Source organism: Haliotis cracherodii, unplaced genomic scaffold (assembly GCF_022045235.1).
Source record: "Haliotis cracherodii isolate W230 unplaced genomic scaffold, xgHalCrac1.p SCAF_12, whole genome shotgun sequence".
NCBI classification, from domain to species: Eukaryota; Metazoa; Mollusca; class Gastropoda; order Lepetellida; family Haliotidae; genus Haliotis; species Haliotis cracherodii.
In genome coordinates this window covers 30,091,188-30,113,773 of record NW_027266267.1, presented here as the reverse complement: position 1 = coordinate 30,113,773, position 22,586 = coordinate 30,091,188, and the positions used below count along the sequence as shown (strand labels likewise).

The 22,586-nt window shown below is 38.7% G+C and overlaps 1 protein-coding gene across 3 annotated transcripts in view; it reads right to left on the bottom strand.

Annotated features, from left to right (window-relative positions):
• LOC139458343 (equilibrative nucleoside transporter 4-like) overlaps positions 1-22,586 on the bottom strand; it is a 40,820-nt gene continuing 18,234 nt past the window's right edge. For all 3 annotated transcript variants that reach the window (XM_071239732.1, XM_071239731.1, XM_071239733.1), the window contains 7 exons: positions 20,276-20,753; positions 19,089-19,163; positions 18,647-18,894; positions 17,778-17,997; positions 15,505-15,692; positions 5,998-6,238; positions 1-3,051 (listed from right to left, as the gene is read on the bottom strand). In XM_071239732.1, coding sequence (XP_071095833.1) covers positions 2,897-3,051; positions 5,998-6,238; positions 15,505-15,692; positions 17,778-17,997; positions 18,647-18,894; positions 19,089-19,163; positions 20,276-20,723 — 1,575 coding nt within the window. In that variant the 5' untranslated portion in view covers positions 20,724-20,753 and the 3' untranslated portion in view covers positions 1-2,896. The remainder of the gene's footprint in view (positions 3,052-5,997; positions 6,239-15,504; positions 15,693-17,777; positions 17,998-18,646; positions 18,895-19,088; positions 19,164-20,275; positions 20,754-22,586) is intronic.

The following is a 22,586-nucleotide window of genomic DNA, read 5'->3' as shown; positions in this document are numbered from 1 at the left end:
CTGCATGTAATAGTTAAACACATAAAATACATTTCTATTATAGGTTACATTTCCGGGGTTTATTTTACAATATGTTCTTGTGTGTTAGTAGAGGCGGTAAGTTTACCACAGTTTATAAAATAATTCAATAAATGCACCGTTAAATGGTGGACTAGTCATAAATGTGTTCTCTTGTCACAGAGAAGATCCGGGTTTGATTCCTCGCGTAAGAACAATGGTTGAAACCCATTTGTTATGTCCTTCCGTAGGGGTTCCGGGTTAGAAGAGGCGACCTGATGGATCGGTTGGTCAGGCTCGATGAGTAAGTTGATAGCGTGTCTTCGTGTCCTGATGACATAGATCGTAGCAATATCCATAACTGGATTGTCAGGTCCAGATTCGACTTATTTCAGGCCGCCATCATGTAGCTGGAGTATTTGCTGAGTGCGGCGTTAAACAACAAAGAAACATTTCTGTTATGTCCCCTGCCGGTATAAGGGGCATACAATCTTAAGCTCCCTATTATTTTTCACAGATACTCTGCAAAACAAGAAACGCAAAAGTAGTAAAATCGTAAATATCCCACAAAGTGTTGCCGACATCCATACTAAGTTGATACCACAAACGAATTAGTTATATCTGCATGGACAGGGATTGATCTGTGTAGAAAGAATGAGGTACTGCCAAAATTTGGTGAAAATAAATGAAATAATCGCAAAATCACGACCACGTGAGAACCTGGCGCCAATACACACACACGTGTCATGCAACATCACTTGTTGGGATTTGAAAATGTTGGTTTTTCATTTGTATGCCATCACAATCTTACAGCACGTGCCACCAACATGCCACGACAGAAGGAACGTTATGCACGAAATTGCATACAGGAAGTGGGCAGATTTGGTGGTGGTAGTGTGATTATGTGGGTAGCCATTTAGTACACTGGTAGAACAGACTTGGTGCAAGTTATGGGGAACTTAACGGCACAACGTTACACAGACGAGATTCTTCGTCTTCGGCGACACGTCCTTCCCATTATGGAACAAGAGACAACACTCGACCTTCAACGGCAACACTGACAACAGCCTTTAGCCTTTATCACAACATCCAGGTCTTGCCAGGCCCTCCAAGTCTCCAGATTTAAAACCAATCAAACATTTGTGGAAAACTGTGGGCAGAGTGGGTGAACATTCCCCAGGCCACAACTCGGGATCTGATTGCTTCCATGGGACGACGATGCTATATAAGATACTAAGAACAGATTACCTTCACCTTGAAAATATACTGTTCCACGTGTGCCATATGGAACCTTGGTCAATGACTATGATGTGTGCCACTTTTGAACAATCAATTACCTTTTGTTGAGAATTAATATGATACATAAAATATACATCTGAAATCACTTTTGCGTTGTTGTTTTTGCAGAGTATACATGTTACTTTTGTCGTCTGCAAAATTATCTTCATCTTAATATACGAGGTTGATAAGCATATTGCTTACATTCTCATTGAGGCCACCCTGCATATAAATTGGAATACCGGTCATTCTGTTACCACATCTGTAATTTCTCTGTAGTCGTTTGAACTTGAAAACAATACTTAATATCTTGTTTTATAATTGTCATAAAGGAAGAAAGATGCACACTGGAGAAGGGAAGAGGGTGTCGTCGAATGTATGTGGATAAGTTGATGGGTGGGTGGTTTGTGTATGTTGGTGGGAGGGTAGGTTTGTGCATGTATGTTCGTGTATGGGTGTGTATGTTGGTGGGTGGTATACTGGCGGGTGTATATATTGGTGGGTATGTAGGCTGATGGGCGTATGTTGGTAGGTGTGTATGTTGGCAGGCGTCTATGTTTGTGGGTGTGTATGATAATTGGTGTGTATGTTGGTGGGTATGTATGTTGGCAGGCGTCTATGTATGAGGGTGTGTATGTTGGTGGGTGTGTATGTTGGTGGGTATGTATGATTGGCAGGCGTCTATGTTTGTGGGTGTGTATGCTGGTTGGTGTGTATGTTTGTGGGTGTGTATGATGGTTGGTGTGTATGTTGGTGGGTGTGTATGTTGGTGGGCGTGTATGTTAGCAGGCGTCTATGTCTGTGGGTGTGTATGTTGGTGGGTATGTATGTTGGTGGGTATGTATGTTGGTTGGTGTGTATGTTGGTTGGTGTGTATGTTGGTGTGTATGTATGTTGGTGGGTATGTATGTTGGTGGGTATGTATGTTGGTGGGTGTGTATGTTGGTGGGTATGTATGTTGGTGGGTATGTATGTTGGTGGGTATGTATGTTGGTGGGTATGTATGTTGGTTGGTGTGTATGTTGGTGGGTGTGTATATGTTGGTGGGTATGTATGTCGGTGGGTGTGTATGTTGGTGGGTGTGTATGTTGGTGGGTATGTATGTTGGTGGGTATGTATGTTGGTGGGTATGTATGTTGGTTGGTGTGTATGTTGGTGGGTATGTATGTTGGTGGGTGTGTATGTTGGTGGGTATGTATGTTGGTGGGTGTGTATGTTGGTGGGTATGTATGTTGGTGGGTATGTATGTTGGTGGGTATGTATGTTGGTGGGTATGTATGTTGGTTGGTGTGTATGTTGGTGTGTATGTATGTTGGTGGGTATGTATGTTGGTGGGTATGTATGTTAGTGGGTGTGTATGTTGGTGGGTGTGTATGTTGGTTGGTGTGTATGTTGGTGGGTGTGTATATGTTGGTGGGTTTGTATGTCGGTGGGTGTGTATGTTGGTTGGTGTGTATATGTTGGTGGGTATGTATGTTGGTGCGTGTGTATGTTGGTTGGTGTGTATATGTTGGTGGGTGTGTATGTTGGTTGGTGTGTATGTGGGTGGGTGTATATTGGAATGTATATACTGTGAACGGATAAAGGTACAGGTGTAGGGTACATATATTAGGAGAATGTGTCAGGTAAATGTGACGTTAGAGGGATGAAAGTGCGTTGCATTGCTGATTCCGCACGGATCTGTGGTTAGATGAGGTCCCAGCCACACGTCCAAGAGGTACGCCGCTCCAGAGCCCGTTGTCAATCCAATACTGTAGGACAGAGTCATTATGTTGCCTGCAACACGAACAACGTGTGTTCGTTAAAAGTCGCTTTAATGTTTCATTACAGAGTTCATGACATCGGCATCATATAACAGTTGCTATCCGACATAATATTTTCTGGACTGTGATTTTTTGTCCTGGGGTCATGACTTCTCTGCAATCTCGATAATGAGGCGCGTCATTCAGCGGCTAAAGTATCCTATGCATACAAGCACAGACATTGCAAAACAAATAAAAAGTAAAATACAGAAATTTCGAAGTTGTCTATATTGAAAATATACACCTGTACAGAGTATCAACAATTACAAGTTCTTGCAATTAAAAAATGATCAAAATCAACACTGGTGTTTCCTCTAAAGACATTCGAAGCATCCTTTGCCAGAGTGACTGCCTATGCTTTCTTAAATATGGGTTCCTTAGAAGCTGAGATGGTAACAGACTTGGGGTAGTTGTACATCATTCACTAATACAATCAGTGTGCGCAAGTTTTAAAATACATCTCTATAGTTACACGATTGATGTCTTTCTTGTGATGAGTTATTGTACATCAGGTTTTCACTTGTTTGGGACATCATGAACAACATTTCCATTCAGTAATTGTAGAAGATTACAAGTGCAGCTGTGCAAATATAGTCCCGCCAGTGACTTGTTTCTTGAACTACGCACATATTATTGAAATAGATACCCTATATTTGACTAAGTCCACGTGTCCGTGTGAAAAAATGTTAAGCTCCATTTTGAGCAGAGTCAGTGTCACGATAGGAGTACTTCCTTTTTCACAATACAACCACATATTTCTACGCTACATTAAGAGCTATTCTACCTATAGTGGAGCCATAGAGTGGCGGAAATTCACATGAAGTGAGTAACACAACCTCCAAACACAAGACATGCATTGAGTAACACAACTCAAAAACACAAAACATGCACTGAGACCCCCAACTAACAAACACAAAACATGCACTGAGTAACACAACTAACAAACACAAAACATGCACTGAGTAACACAACTAACAAACACAAAACGTGCACTGAGTAACACAACTAACAAACACAAAACATGCACTGAGTAACACAAATGCTAAACACAAAAAATGCACTGAGTAACACAACCAACAAACATAAAACATGCAGTGAGTAACACAACCTCCAAACACAAAAAATGCACTAAGTAACACCTCTAACAAACACAAACATGCATTGAGTAACACAACTAACAAACACAAAACATGCACTGAGTAACACAACTAACAAACACAAAACATGCACTGAGTAACACAACTAACATACACAAAACATGCACTGAGTAACACAACTAACAAACACAAAACATGCACTAAGTAACACATCTAACAAACACAAAACATGCACTGAGTAACACAACTTCCAAACACAAAACATGCACTGAGTAACACAACTAACAAACACAAAACATGCACTGAGTAACACAACTAACAAACACAAAACATGCACTGAGTAACACAACTAACAAACATAAAACATGCACTGAGTAACACAACTAACAAACACAAAAAATGCACTAAGTAACACATCTAACAAACACAAAACATGCACAGAGTAACACAAATTCCAAACACAAAACATGCACTGAGTAACACAACTAACAAACACAAAACATGCATTGAGTAACACAACTAACAAACACAAAACATGCACTGAGTAACACAACTAACAAACACAAAACATGCACTGAGTAACACAACTAACAAACACAAAACATGCACTGAGTAACACAACTAACAAACACAAAACATGCACTGAGTAACACAACTTACAAACACAAAACATGCACTGAGTAACACAAATTCCAAACACAAAAAATGCACTAAGTAACACAACTAACAAACACAAAAAATGCACTGAGACACACAAATTCCTGTTACAAAAAGGCACTGAGTTATAACGCTAACTAATAATAATGGTAAGTCAAGTTTTACTGCATCAGATTCAATTTACCCAGTTAATGTTCATAACGCTACATTTCTATTTCCAAGATCTTTTGACCACAAATTATCGGTGCTCACTCATATGTCACATCATGCATTAATAATACAACTTCCCACCACATATCGTGCTCTGAGTAATCCATCCTGCCACATATCATGCCCTGAATAATCCATCCTGTCACATATCATGCTCTCAATAATCCATCCTGCCACATATCATGCTCTGAATAATCCATCCTGCCACACATCACGCTCTGAATAATCCATCCTGTCACATATCATGCTCTGAATAATCCATCCTGTCACATAACATGCTCTGAATAATACATCCTGCCACATATCATGCATTAATAATACAACTTCCCACCACATAACATGCTCTGTTTAATCCATCCTGCCACATAACATGCTCTGAATAATCCATCCTGCCACACATCATGCATTAATAATACAACTTCCCACCACATAACATGCTCTGTATAATCCATCCTGTCACATATCATGCTCTGAATAATCCATCCTGCCACACATCATGCATTAATAATACAGTTTCCCACCACCTAACATGCTCTGTATAATCTATCCTGCCATATATCATGCTCTGAATAATCCATCCTGCCACACATCATGCTCTATGTAATCCATCCTGCCACATATCGTGCTCTGAGTAATCCATCCTGCCACATATCGTGCTCTGAGTAATCTATCCTGCCACATATCATGCATTGAATAATACAACTTCCCATCACAAATCATGCATTGAGTAATACAACCTTCTATCACATATACAACCAAACACCATTGTGTCGAACTTGCTGTTGTCTCGAAGTAAAACTTTGGCCCATGTATATTCCTTCTGTATTCATCATTTTCGGTTTTGTCGAACCTCAGGAAACTCGAAGTATTTACGTAGGTCCCTTAAACTTCGACACAACGGAATTTGACTGTAAGTTGCATTGCATTACACTCTGAGAGTAGTAACACTTTCCTACCACATAATTCTCTCTGCTCCTCTGACACTTTCGATGGTGCTAGGATCATCGGTACACTGCCAAAATAGCCGTTGGTGATGCCGAGAATGATCGAGAGAATGATGGGCCAGCCATCTCCTTTGAGTGTCGGAGAGAGACGTGGCGTGGCACACAGCATAAGCAGCGGAACCAGCCCTACCCGGCACAGGGTCAGTACCGCTAGCCGACAGGGAGGCCAGTCGTAGTTGACAGACGCAATCACCTACAACACCACATTTCCGAAAGGTCAGATGAAGAACATGAGTGATCAACATATATAAGGTGTAAATGTGTGTGTCATAAAAGAATACCTCACATGATAAATACTAGTTCATAACTCACGTGTCGCGGTGTCCATCAATAGAAGTATCAACATCCATCTTAATTGCACATGTACAATTTGACTGTATTAAGGAACAAACAATGACTTCCAAATATGGATTGATATGATGTAAAATATCTCGTAATACCACAAAGGAGAATTTTGAAACATATGTCATTGAATTACAAATATTCATGGCTCAATGTGTACATGTATCGTCTTTACAAAGGTTCAGTGATGTAAAGCGATATAACGCAATTTAAACTCAAGACGAACAAGGAACTGCTCATTTGAATCTGCACGGAAGCGATACTGCTTGTGTACTGCCACATGCTATAGCTGCTACACCGCCAGATGTTGTGTAAGAACGTGGTATAAGAAGACAGGATTGACATGCAGTTGGTCAAACAATGAGTCTAATCCATGACATATACATACACAGAGATTTAAAGATAACACACAGGGAAACACGTGATGACAAGGACGAAATGAATTTCCTATCTGACATCAATGAATTGTCAAACATATTCCACTACACCATGTCTGTTAGGAAATACGTATTTAGTTGTATATACATGCATATATATCCTTTATACTCATTCCGGTGGCGCTGCTTGTCGCCTCAGCATAATACATTTTACTTCAATGATTCTAGTTGATGAGATAATGCTAGGCTGATGGGATGAAATAATCCTTGTTTGAACTTGACTAAAATAATGTCAATCTTGCTTGATACATGGTCAAGTAACGTTACCGAGACGTCATATTGAACCAATAAATAAGAAGTAGAAATCGAGTCAGTACTGTCTACACTTGTACCACATCTTCTGCATGTCACGTGTGACGCACGGATTAATATCTCGCCAACTGTCACTTCACCCAGTGGGTAAGACACATCTATAAGTTTTGAAGGGAAATGAGATAGATAATAAACAGCAATATAAACGCTATAGTATTTAAGGAAGTATTTATCATTTACCTCGGTTCGTCGCGTTATGAATCTTACAACCATAGTGCAATCTGTAACTGGAGTAACTACATTATGTTTCATTCCAGATCAAGCATAGATTAAAGTGGCTTTGATGATATCTTATAAATGATGTAGTTATAAAGAATACCATTCGTCTGTCATACATAGACCCTGAAATGAAAACATATAAAAACTCCCGAGAAAGTCTACAAGCTTTGGGGACATTTCTTCAATGCCAGGAGATATTCTCTGGGCTACTTTCTGTGATATATTAAAAGAATATTTTGAAAAAATGAAAACATTTCTATCTGTAACTTTCTATCACTTTCATCTCGATTGTCCAAATAATGATGCCATTAGAACATCATTGTATAACAAATTGATTATATTATCATCTGAGGTTGGTTTTTTTTTCTATTCAGACAATTCTTAACTTTTAAAAGTGTAAATTAGTGCCAAATTATATTTTCGACAAAAAGAGTTGTAATTTGTTTACTACAAGTCATATTCATAGACATCTAGTATTTAACACTTGTTGTTTAATCATTTACAACCTCTCACTATATGACTGCTACACAGCGAACATCACAAATCTGTGTGTTGTTATTTATTACAGATATTGCTATTTCCACGATAGTATTACACTTTTTATGCACCTTAGAATATATTTTAGTTATTTCAATGTTTTAGATACATACCATTCCCCGCTATCTCAATTTATATTTATAGAAAATGGTAATTTGGACAACTTTTGATCACTCCAATTGCCCCATTATATATGTTTAAAAGCAAAACCTACCAAATATTATCACTCCAGTCAATAACGGCCGATATTGTGGCGTTCCAGTTTTCGGTAACATATGGCATCGTGCAGCTGGTCATATATAGAGAATCTCATCCGAGTGTCTTTTGACATCAAATGTAACAACACGAGTTGATAAAAGTGGAAAAACTCCAAGGCTTGCCGAGGAATTTTTCCGCTTTTATCAACGAGTGTTGATCTATTTGATGACAAAAAGACAGTAGGGTGAGACTTTATTTATCATCCAACATCTTTCTTCCAACTTTATCAGTTTGAAGACAGTAATAAGCAATGTCTTAAGTGTAAAAAGTACTGCTAACAGCTTCATTAGCACAGCCATTGGTGATGTCATTTGATTGTGACGTCATGGTAACCAATGACATCACAATGATCTGCAAAGCATTGATGCAATTTCATTGTAGATATCGCTTGATCCCACCCAAGCGACATCTCCTGTAGGAGCCGGTTTTGGATGATAAATTCCTATCCCCATTTTCGAAAATCAGTCAACAGTAACGTCTGTCTAAATCCGTTATAGCTATGCAATAGAGGGGTTTCAGAGTTATCACATGATGCCTTATATTCGTTTTCGTAGCAACGGTTGCGCCATTAGACTCGCTCCACCAACGTGAACGTCAATCTGGCCTCTAGCAATCTTCTCTCATTGAAAGTTATGGAAGACCCTGAGAAGACCTGGTGTGGCCAACAAGTTATAATTGTAGTCAAAACACGATATATTGAAGAAAACAATTCAACATTATGGGTCTTTTGCATTATTTCTCACTACAAAACCGAGTGGTTTCCGCTTGCACTTTCAAAACACGAACAACAGCTCCTAGAAAACAAGCTACAAACATCGTACATACCGATTGTGACCAATGCCTAACAGCGAGTCGATGAAAGATAGCAGAACAAACATTCCACGCAAAATGTTATGCGAATCAACGTACCCTTTTCGTTTATTTCAGCTTAAAAGTGCGTTTGTGTGCAATTACCTTTTCATGTCAAGGGCAGTTAATTCATACTTAGAGTGAGAGTGGTTTCCCTTTGACTGTGTGTACAATAATAGATCATAATACTGTATAAAAGTGTATTTAAGAAGGCACCTTGTCGATTATGTATAATAGGATGGTATGAAATCTGAAAAACATTTAATCCATGAATGAATTCTATTTTCATTGGAATGATAAAAGAAAAGAAATCAAGTTTATCCTCTTAGTGTTGTGTAAAGATACTAAATGTCATTTACTAAAGATTGCAAGCAGACGTTATAATTATATGTTTTTTCAGATTGGCAAATTTCCGTGCCATTTGTGTAAACATTGGATTCTTTATCTTGTCAGAGACGAATGTGAAGTTTGACAAATTCTATAGTATTGGACAATGCTAGAAGAGTTACAAAAGATTTCAGACCAGCATAATATCGTAATTTATCATTTTTACGTTCGAAATCGTCCAAATTATTTGCCTTAATTTCAACTATTTATTTTAAGTAGAAGATTCTCGTCTTTAAGTGTTTCATTTTCTGGTGTAAGAATGTCAATTTCAATATTGTACCACTTCAGGTGTAATTTAGCAGACCAGATCGTCCGGTTCAGTCTCTGATTCGCATCAATGGTTCCTCTTCTTGTTCATCAATCCGCATGTCTCATCAGTTCCTTGCGTCACGGAATAACAAAGAGTATTGATGTGTACTTCAAATGACATGTACACTTCTTGCACAACACGGTTATTTAACCACCTGAGCAGTGTTCTTGCGATAAACCTCATGTAAAAAATGGGAGATTTAAGCTTACCTCTAGATCACTATGGCATCAATCACATTTCTTCCCATAAGTGTTCCATCTGCTTTTGTTGCTCTTGTCAAGTTTCAAACTGGGTGTCAAGTCGGGATGGGTGAAAACCCCTGAACAGGATTATTTATTTCTATTTTTCCATCATAATGATACAATTGTATCGCAGCATCTGCAGTTCAGACCTGCTTCGAATTGCTTACATTTACCAGTGACTAATTTCTGTGTCAAAGCCTGTGTCGACATGGCCATTGGTAATATTTTGGCTAATAATAATGTTTTCGGCTTAATGTGAAGAGGTTGTTAAAAACCTTTAGACCCACTTCAAAGTTCATGAATAATTGATTACTCACAATGGAATACCTTCGCTGCAGTAACGATAGACATAGCGACTAGCAAAGACCCTTCTAATAAATATTGAAGCATAACTGATTTGATCTGCAAAACAACAGTAGGTAACTTCGCATAACGTTACCTATCTGTCATACACAGCTTTCAAACTAACCCCTGACAAAATGATCGCTTCTCACACGCATGCATTGCCTATCCTGGAATGCCATAGTTTCCCCTTTTGACAGCTGCAAACCACAAACGGCGCCGTTTCTGACGTGGATCTCTTATTGATTATGACCGGGAATCTAAACAATACCCTCTTGTTTCGATTTGCATGATTGCTGCAGTTAATCACCGCGCGTGAAAACGGACATATTGGCAGCTTGACACATATAGAGGCCGTGTTGACGTTTTCTCACTTCTTTAGGTTGACAACCTATGTTGCGCCACGCAATGCTTCATGGACACTGAAACCCCTCAATAACTGTCAGGTGATTTAAACTCTCACACGATTATAATCAACTGTCAAACCCCAGAGTTAAACCCCTGTCCAAAACTCGTTTCTATACTGTTATTTATGTATTTCTCACTTCATAATGATACGCAGATTAAGTCGTGAGACAAAAACATGGGGAAGTGCTACCACCATTTCCTGGGACGATGTGTCCAAATACTTATAAAGTTGCCACACAGTTTCACGTTTGTCATCAGCGGATAGAACAGGTTGTTGACTAGTTGTTACTGGCATTTACTCATTGAGGTTTCCAAACTCCAGTAGTTCGAGTGTGGCCATGCCTGCATTTTATGGATTGTCGAGTTACTAGTGCAGGAAAATAGAAAATAGTCAAAAGAATAATGACGACCTAACGAACACACCATTCTGAAGGTCTGACATTTGGTTATGATAAGGTTATGTCTAAGGATCATTCTAGACCTGTTCTTATTTTTGTTAATATCGTTCAATGTCTGAGTCGGCTGTTGGAGTTTTTTAGGTCAATTTAAGGTATGGGATAATGGTTTTGAGGTGACAATATTCATGAACAATATTTAATTTGTGTACACATTCGTTGCAGAGGCAGCCAGATGTGATTTTTTCATAATATGGCGTCTGCCAAATACTAAAAGCATACTAAAACATTCTGTTTGCCAATTTCTGATACATTTGTGAAGTACATTTCTTTAATATTCATTTCAAGATATCAAAGAAAACAAATAATATTTACAGGTTATTACATATCCTGAAAACAAATTAATACAAAAACCAATACAGATAAATGGACATCAGGTAAATAGTTTTTGATGTGGTAACCACAAAATACAAAATAGTCTTCAAAAGAAATGTGAGGACTGGATATTATGAATGTTACAACATCCCCCAAAGTGATTAGCATGGCTGACATAGAATGTGTCTAAATATTTCTGGATGATCTCAACCCAATGTTGAATCGAGTTTTCTGTGCTGTTGCGCCCCCGGCAAATTCTGCTCACACAAGTATGATTCGTATCTTTTAAGAGCAGCTTGCTCCTGTTAGACTATTGTTGTGTATGGAGGCGGGCCCGGTACACACACACAACATTGGAATCACCCAAAACTTTGAAACTTTAAACGGTTTCTCACCAGTCACAATAGGACTTCTTTCACGAGTGCCTGACTAGAGAACGAAAGTCCATGGAGGAAATGCGCAGTGTCAGTTTTCACAACAAAAACTAGTGAAAAACCCATTCGCCTTCACAAACACTGATGCCAGTGAATGTCCATCTCTTGTATACATTGGAACTGGAGTTGTACAGTGCCAGTCACTTTTACATTCTGTATGATCAGGTGTCATTATATTCCACTTGGAGATAATATCAACCACTGGCATATTTATCCCAAACTTAAGCTGAACTACATTGTATTGTAAACTGTGCATAATACAAGATATATCAAATGGAGACATTTAGCCTTTATTGTCTGGACACATTCGCATACTTTTTTGATTGCACGTAATACGTTGGATCTAACACAGAAGAAACTTGTTAAATCAAGTGTTGAGTTCCGAGTCTCACATAGAAGGAATTGTATAGTAGTGAAATCTTTTGTTGTGGACATTACATGAAGTCATACAGGTATATCTACAAAGACTTGAGTCAAGTGACAACTTTGTTTCGCTGTGACAACTTAGTGAAATACGCAGGGGTATGTGACCTTTGGAAAATGGACTTGCATTGGGCTTGCAGAAGACTTGCAGAGGAATGGCTAAACATCCATGAAGATATGAGTATACCCCAAGGGAAGGATGAACCTTCCACATTATCGCGTTATCGGTGGTTCGCTTGCTTTATCGAAAGTTCGAGGTGAGAATATGTACTACGTATATAAACCCTACTATTTTGTTTATTTATTAGGCCCTATGAATATTTTGACTTTTAATTGGATTAGAATGCGTCGAAACTACTTCGCGATTTATAAATGTGGTCCCTTCTGTTGCAATCATTCTGACGGGAAAAAGTCACATTTGGAAATTGATTATCAGCACTATGCCAACCTAATGAAGCTTTGTTGTTGTCCTATACAGATATGGACCCACTTGTTTTGATCACCATATAAGACGGCGCAAAGTGTGCCCACATTTTAGAGTGAGTGAGTGAGTATTGTTTTACGCCGCTTTTAGCAATATTCCAGCAATATCACGGCGGGGGACACCAGAAATGGGCTTCACACATTGTACCCATGTCGGGAATCGAACCCGGGTCTTCGGCGTGACGAGCGGACGCTTTAACCACTAGGCTACCCGACCGCCCCCCACATTTTAGAACATTGCTATCATCACTATACAAACCAAAGCAGATATACATATATTACACTCAACATATTACAACTATCGACTTGTGGGCCTACCTGCAGTCATCTCTATTCAGAAAGTAAACTAATATTTAAGAGTTATTAATTTAATTTGCAAGCATCGTTTTTAACTTTCTGCAGGTTACGGATGGATGGATAAATCTATAATGTATTCAAACATTAATTAAGAATACGGTTTACCTTAGGGCCAATTAATAGCTCGACCGACGACAATATACAGCGTGACTGACGCCATTTGTCGCAAATTCGAAAACAACGGAGATTGAAAGTAGAGTGACCTCCCTTTTCCAATAACCCAAGCTCCTTCTCAGCGCGTGACACCTTTGTTAACTCTCGGTAACATCGCTGCCACCAGTGTGGGCGAGGCTATAACAAGAATCTTGAAATTTGCCCTCTAACCCCAAATGTAGTAACGTTGATACTTTTGTTTATGTCTTTGGGAATGGCATGATATTTCATTTTAAAAAGGTTTACAATTGACCATGTTTTCCAGACGTATTAACTTTGTTATTTTAATAATCAGATTGGTTCGAGATTGCAGACTAACGGAAAATCAACCAACTTCTCCCTTACATTCTTACTATATCAATACCACAATAGTTTTAATGAAACAGAAATTCAAATTGACAAACGAAGAAATTAATTTAGGAGCGATGGGCGTATTCGGCATGACGACAGTCGTCACTTGTTTGTAAACATAACGGTCATTCGTTTGCGAGTTCAACTCCAAGCATGGTTGTGGCTACCTATTCACAGTGGGGAGTTTTGACTGAAACTTTGGCAACGAAGAAAGTATCAGCTCGTTTTCTTTCCGAAGCTTCTGACTTCTGACAATCTAGCTCTGTTTATAGCTGACCACAAAGATTCTTGCAACGATTGTGATTTACACCAGTGCAAATTTGTATGATTTTATATTGTGTAAATATATGTGTGTGTTGATTTGGCAACACCAAACAAATTGGTTACAGTTCTGTTGACGATATCCAGTGTGCAGCAATAGCACCTTTTAGGCGAACATGCCATGCTGAGCTTATATTGTTTCTTTGGGTTTCAAAGAGTCCAAAGGTTGTATACAGACACAATTTAAATCGCCTCTCATTGACTCTCGATCTTTCCTTCAAATCAACATTTCATGTGAAAGACAATTCATGACAGATGCAAACAGTTTGTAAGAAAACTTCCTTCTCCTTCGGCTTTGAATACAACCTTTTCATATTGGAAAGTCATGAACGGGCTGATTAATACGTGTGCCTCACACTATTTATATGCTTTAATTACTACCTATGTATAGTTACACATGTGCAAAATTACTTACTTGTGTAAATGTCGTTCATGTGAAGGATGTATTCTGAAAATGGTTGTTCTCTTCACTCAAGACGGGATGTAATATACATATTCCTATGAAGATCTAATCCAAGCAATAGGCTCTTTTTAATAGTACCTAATCATCCCGCTGCAACTTTTTAATCCTTATTTAATTCATTGTCTGTGTGCTGTTTGTTATTCTCACTATACATCTGGCTTCATTATATGTGTGCCATTTGTTATTCTTACTATACACCTGGCTTCAGCCAATTATCTGTGTGCTACTTGTTTTCTAAAACCCCTGTTAATGTTAATCTGATGCCTAACACAACATATCCTGTATACAACCGCTCGGTTGCAGTCCCCCTGGCTCGATAACAGTAAGATTCTAAACGCAATAAACCAGAAGTTTTTATCTATAAAGTTGTATGTTTTCGTATTTACTCATCCACTTTTAGAATGCCAAACAAACAGAATGTTGCACATCAGGTATCACAACTTGCCCGAGACATAAAACTAACAGAATATGATGTCAAACATTCCGAATACTTTGTGTGCTACGTTAGTAACATTCGAGGCTTCTATTGAAAATTGTAAGAACCCAACCAAATTGCTGGAGCTTACATTTCTGTATTGTCGAATTAAGGTTGATGCTTTCTCTTTGTCATGTTTGTTGTGGGACAGTGTCTATATATGCCAGATAGCTTATGCATTGCTACATGCTTAGCCGTGGTGTTAGATCGTTTATACATTATCATGAGCACTGCGTGACATCGATACAACTAAGACATTGCCATATGCATACTAAGCGCTTGTCCTGTGCTCTGGGAGGAAGTGGGACATGAGTTATACAGTGCTCTACACTTACAGTGATGTGGAGATAATGCATACAGTGTTCGGTGCATTCCGGCGACGTGAAGAATAATACATCAGGTACCCTCTGCTATGCGGGGATTGTGCTCTGTACTTTCTGTTCCGCATGGAATGAGGTATGCGTTATGCAGTGCCCTCTAAGGATAAACTTTTGATGTTCAGGAATTATATGCTATTAATGATTATGTTGGACAAAATTATATTAACCCACACTGAAAAGATAAAGATGGCCAAACACTATCTTACCTTTCCAATAAAGTCAAACAAATTGAACACCGCCATGAGGAGAATTGGCATCCACGTTCCAATGTGACAACTAATTACTTCCGACTCAATCCCCGGAAATAAGCACAGCGTCACAAAGTAGGCTAAGCCGATTGATACCATATATGGCCAGACCGTCCGCGACACCTCGTACCGCATCTCCAATCCCCCTGCGAATAGAAGTAAATGGGTCTGTACATAGGATTATCTGTTCCTTACAGTTTTCATGAGGTACGCGTTGTGGTAGTAGTTCATATATCCATGTGTCATTATAATTATGTAATATACAAATAAAAGCGACAAAACCCCTTCCATATTCGTAAAGAATCTATTGTACGATTTCAACTATATCATGAGCCTGTGTCTATGAATCACTATTAAATAGTGGCGATACAAGGTAACGCTAACAGGTGAACGTATCCTGCCCTACCGGTGGTGACACATCTTTTAATGGCAACTAGTATTAGTACATCCACTTACATTGCCTTTTTTGTGTTTAAAAAAATAACTGCCTCTTTTTTCCAGATCGATGAACACATGGGCATTTGAAGTGACCGAAAGTGCTAAATCTATATGTAATTTCTCATTACTTTTAGTTTGAGTGCAGTGTTCCTAAGACTTCTCTATACCATATCCCACCCTATTTCTAAATCTGTAAACACTTCAGATATGATGTTGAGCTTTTTGCGTTGCAACTTTATGTTTACGGTTACTTTTACAAAATTTCTACGTTCATCCAAGGTCTGATCTTCACTTCTGACTATAATAATCGTTTTGAGTATAAACTGGTAATAAATATTGATAAGGAAATCTGTTAACGTGTTGACGACCAAGTCAATATGAGATCTATTTATAAAATAATTCCAGGTATACTGACCTAAATATGACATTGATTCCAAAGAATAATAATATATCTTTCTTACAAAACTTGTGTCATTTATGTTTACAGTTACTTAGACTAACATATATACGGGAAAATGATCGCTACACATGGGTTGAAGATCATCAGAAGTAAACATACTACAATCATTTGAAACCAATATTCAATCTATAAGTGTTCGGGAGTTCTCAGTAATCCTTGTGTTTTAATAATAATAATATAATGAATCCTATTAGTTGCTTGCAAATGTTCTTGTCGTTGTATATGAATAATAAGGTATTCAATACTAAAATCACCTCTTCTCGATATCTAGGTCAACCGCGTCAACCATGATAAATAGTCATGTCCATAAATAAGATATACAATGAAATCAAGTCACGGTTTAGCAGATAGGTTGATGTTGAGCATTAATGTACAAAGTGGGAAGATCATATATTGCGTGTATTTTGGTGAAATGGTCCCTTGGACATTCTCGAATCGGCAGCCATTTGCACTTTCCTGGTGACATGGTAACTGCTTCTGGTTTTCGGTATATCTCGAAGAATACGGGATGATAAGTTGCTAAATGTTATCATGAAGAAACAGAAACCTGTATGTATATATACATGTATACGTGGACAACTTCGAAGGAATTCTTGCTTGTGAATCCATAAAATAGTACCTATTTCCTGCTTTGATGAATGTTAGATTCAATATTTCAAGCATCTACCTTTGATTATTATTTCATATTAAATCCCCCAAGCAATCTAAACGCACATTCTGAATTCCGTAACACAATGTCAAGTCATACAAGGTCATACGACTGACGTCACTTCGTCAACATGTTAATCACTAATGAACAGTTATTGTATAATAATGTATTGTTATTGTGAAAGTACAACCCGTCTATGACATGTTGTGCCATACTGTCTTTTCTGATTAGCCTGTTTTAGTCCTATGGGCATATATTTCCATGAAAAGGGCGCTAGCATTGGACATTTAGTATTAAATCATCCATTAAACTGACACCATCTATTACCCGATCTATTAACATAAAGCTCCACAGACTTTAAAATCATAATTTGAAGATATTACGATAATTCCTAACCAGATATATTATGACTGTCTCCACTTTGATTTTCTTGTATAATTAACGCTGTCCTAATAAGCTTCGATCTACTTAGCTGTTACCAATAGTAGCGTTGTAATGTATCAGTGTCCTAAATTAAATGTATTTCTGCACATAATTCCAATGTCATGTTGTTACAATGAGTACCCTGTAAAAGAGTCAATTACATCTTGGCTAAGCGCAAATCACCGCAGGACATGTTTGCGGGTGTGTTAATTTTAATGTCATCAATATATAAACGAATAATCTGTCAAGATACCATCTCACTTTTAAATGCTGATACTTTAGGTATGTGCATCTTATAGTGTTGGCCTTGGAATGTGACTTCTGCTTCATTGGCTCGTGTGATATCGTTGACGGTAGTTTGCCCAGAGCCTGGTTGTACTGACTTGGCGTCAAACTGCCTGGACGGGTCGGTCGGGGAGGTTGGACTTTGAATGACTAAAACGCCGTAGTGCTGACCTGTGCTTGGTTCCTGGAAGTCCACCTGTGTCAACATTCATAGACGTACGGCATTTGTATCAACTTGCCATACACAATTGCTGTAAGATCATGTGGTCATAATGATGTAACATGCATTCTCTTTCACCGAAGATACGTCTAATTTGGATGCCATGCCCGACAATGGCGTATAATGTCAAATCAACTCATCTCTGTTTCAAATCACAAAAGATGTGTTGATCTTCATAGACACCTGCTAGCATACGTACATAAGTAGTGTGGCTCGGCTATGTCATATGTCATGAAAGAGTGTAGTTGCAAGTCAAGATCCAAATCGGTTCTGGGCAGCAGCACAGAGATCCGGTTACAACAGTTACTTTGTTCCACATGCCTCATTCAGGACAAATACTTTCTTTTGACATGTGATATGTAAACGAAACATATCCTAAAGGACATTTGGCACCGTCAGCTGTCAGCACGAAGAGGGATTTTCAACCAACAACAACAAGCCTAACTGAGTACTAGTATTTTGTTAATCGAACCTAAATAAGAGACTAAACTTGTGACATGATGCCTTTGATAAACACGTATCCTCCCAAACCAGGAAAGTCGTGATGGGGTATATTTAACCCACGCCACATTTCCATATATCTCAGCATTTAATAAAAGATTTAAAGCTTAGAACCAACCCTTACCAGGCCTACTTCCTCTGTATATGTGTTGCCTTTAGTGATTCCTCTCTGGTCCTCCGCCAGTCCAGCGCTCTCACATAAGCTGACATAGAAGCGAACAAAATCTGTACGTCGTGTGATGTGGAACACGATGAAGCACATCCATACCAATGATATGGACACGCAGAAGAAGATCATGGTGTTCACCTTTTCGTCCTTCAGTAGCGCCTTCGTCAGGATCCGGTTTATGGAGATAAGGAGCCCAGCTGCACCTGCAAGGAGAAAGTGACTCAGACAACTTTCGTCACCTAATCAGCTCAATCTTTTGCAGGTGATCATATATAGCTACATATATAGCACTGACACATGTCACTTCGTGTATCATACAGGTTTTGTTATCTTGCATCGCTTCTGGATACATATGAATAAGCTGAAACTAAATTTTGCGTGAGATTTGTTAACTTACTTTCCCCTGTCATCACAGCTTGTGTATAGCGTCGCGGCAGCATACTAGTAAATCCATAAAAACTTGACTGTTGAACTGAAATGCACAACATTGAACTCAGTTTCATGAAAGAGAATTATGTAAACATGAAGAAAGTGTGTTATGTGCTAGACGGTTCAAACAAGAAGACGTGATCCCTTATATATTGCCTGCACTATCTATGTGTATGAGTTTTTAAAACACAATTTCTGATGCACTTCATTCTGTTGTGTGAGTTATCCAAGAGCCCGCTTATCTTCTTACTTGTGGCTATCGATTTTCGAAAACGTATAATATATTATCAATAATTGTAACGGGAAAGTACTCGAATATAATCGGACATTCAGACATATCCAAACAACAATTAGCTGAGTAATTCAGCCAATTTGACGCATGCATGCATCATCATCAAATCAAAACTTACGTTTCTAGAAGTGTACTTCACTCTCAGTTATAGTTATTAGGCATATTGTGAGTAGTCAAACTTACATATGGTGCTTCACCCCCGAACTGTGTCTTCACATTGGGTGAATGCCATGTCGCAGTTTCAACACTTTCAAGGTTCATTTCATGTTATGTTGTTTTAAATGACACATTACATTACTTTGTGTGAGGTGATCAACAGTGATTCCTTATTTCAAATCAACACACCAATCAATCAGCACAACGTTTAACCTCAGCATCTCTTCTGTCCTCACACGAGGACTGTTTGAAGGTTGTTTGTAGCACCTACCATGGGATCCATATCCCAAACATGCGAGTCGAAATTACGTCTGTTTTCTAAATATCTGTTCATGAACAGCTTTATCAGGCTGACGAATTGGCTATACGCGCCATGTTTTATTAACTACAGTATCAAAACGTAGTTGTTATCAATTGTTAGTATCCTCATACCTACACCTGCAGTACTTGCATGTACAAAGGAGCACCCTCCGCGCCTGTTTGGTTTATGAATTCGAATGTTGTTTAAATGAATACTTTATCAATCCATGACCGATACCAGTGTACCATAGGCCATTCAAGTGAAGTGGTAATAAGCACTTGTAACGTAACCGTTTTGTTCGAAATGAACCTGGATTTTGACAAAGTGATATCACATTTCATCCCTACATTTGGAGTATTTTTTTTTAAAGTGTGTGTATACCAGCCGATTATCTCATCATTCGTACCTGTGGAGCCTATTGCGACAATGGCAACAGCGCCGAGGGTTACTGTGTAGGCCATGTCTTGTGTAAATACTTGGAACCAGACATCACACAATGCGATAATAAGGAGCATGACAAATGACAGTAAATATCCAAACGTGATCCTCACAGGCAAACTCAGAGTCTCCACAAGAGCATTATTGATGCATACACTTATAAAAGCAACGATGATGTAGGTTAGGCTCATATCAAAGATGATAGTAGTTCTGGGAAACCGACTCTGGTAATAGTCCACTGCTGTGATGAAACTGTTGTAGGGAAGGAGGAAGCCTGCTCCAGCAAGAACCAAACCGAGGTAGATGCTACTGCATGGGTCCTGAGGCGGGGTCAAGCCATCACGTGATGCCACTGGTCTCTTTTTCAGCTTTGGAGACCTGAGCTGACAATATCCTCTGGTTAGGTTTTCATCCATGATGTAGAATTATATCGTCAAATGCTGAAACTAATCGAAGATTACAGTCACAAGCTACGAGAAATATCACATTATACATGAACTTAAAGGTTGGTTGGTTGTTGTTTAACGCCGCACTCAGCAATATTCCAGCTGTATGACCAGACAATCCAGCGATTGATATTATGAGCATCGATCCACGCATTTGGGATACTACCACATGCATCAACCAAGTCAGCGAGCCTGACCACCCAATCCCGTTAGTCGACTCTTACGACAAGCATAGTCGCCTCTTACGGGCAAGCATGGGTTGCCAAAGATCTATTCTACGAACTTTAAGGGAATCTATGGAATCAAAACATCTTAAAACATGTTAATATACACACACAAAGAAATATTTACACAATAAATATCATATTTGATTTTATTGTTCACTAATCCTACAACCAGCGCGTATGCATATCGTAATACGACATTTCCCTTTGTTTACAGTATTAATCTACATGACAATGAGTGATTTTCCGTTATGCTCGTCGTGTATTGACAACGCGATATGAGGTATTTTGTTGCGTGTGGGTTCATCAAACATATGTACCATATATTATTTATTTGAATGTCATGGCGAAAAGACCGTTTTTGTGAGGAGAAAAATTTGGAAACAGAGGGGTCAGCGAGGAGAAAATAAATGGAAACCAACTGGAGATGCCGTTTGGTATTCCTTGCATTTTGAGGCATCTGCTTATGAGAGAGATCCAGACAAACAAAAGGAACTTGGTTACAAAAAGTAATTTGTTAAATAGTTAAAAGATTTCCATGACTGACTAGCCCCATATAAGGGAAAAACGCACATTGACCAGATAACTTGCTACAAGGCAATATGCTTGACAGAGTTTTGGTGAACATACATTCACATATTCAGTTTATCTATAACCGCCGTTCCTGAAACCCTCGTATGTGTTTGATTCCACGGGAAAATCCTTGTACAACACATGTAAGATGAACTTTTCTACAAATTGAAATTGCATTACAGGGCTTTTTTCCGTCTGCTCATCCGTTTTACTACTATGTCTACAACCTATTCAACTTATTGCTTATTAGTTACAACACTGAAGCTACCTTCAGTTGTCTACTCAGGGGAGTAATCCCTGACAAGGACAGGTCGGCCAGGAGTTCGTATAATGCGCATGAGTTGAGGGTATCCATCTTAAACTGCCGAATGGTATCTCACCAGGCTTAGAACCGACATTGGTCCAGACGAGTACAAGCAGCCAGCCACACACGTGTATGTCCGGTGCACAGTGATCTCTTGTCATATAGTTACAAACCAACTTTAACATTAGAATTGCTCACGTCCATATGATATATCTAAATATACACCAGGCCTAGTAACAAAGTTTATAATGTCTTTGGTAACCTACATATAGAATACTAAACGAGCTCCCGTGTAATACCAATTTTATGAAACGAGCGAAAGCTAGTCAGATACCACAACTATTCACGAGTTTCATAAAATTGGTTTTACACGGGAGCGAGTTTAGTATTTTATTTATAAATGGCCATTTATGACGTTTTTAGAATTATACTGTTGAGTGTGAATAGGCTGACACCTACACGATCCATGGCAAAATCCAACTGTGTTTAACACAGTAATACTTCAAATACGTCAAAAGTTTAAACGTATGAATTTAATACCATCCAACGGTCCACCTTTAGAATTCAGGTGTCCGTTCCACAAAATTATCGTAGCGTTAAGGTTATCGCAACTCATATACTTTATGCGCTGCGCTACCGTATGATCGCATTGTGGAACGGGGCCTTGCACCTCAAAGTTTACAACACGTCACAATACCCGATGACGTAATTTGTGGAATTTTGTTGCAAGAT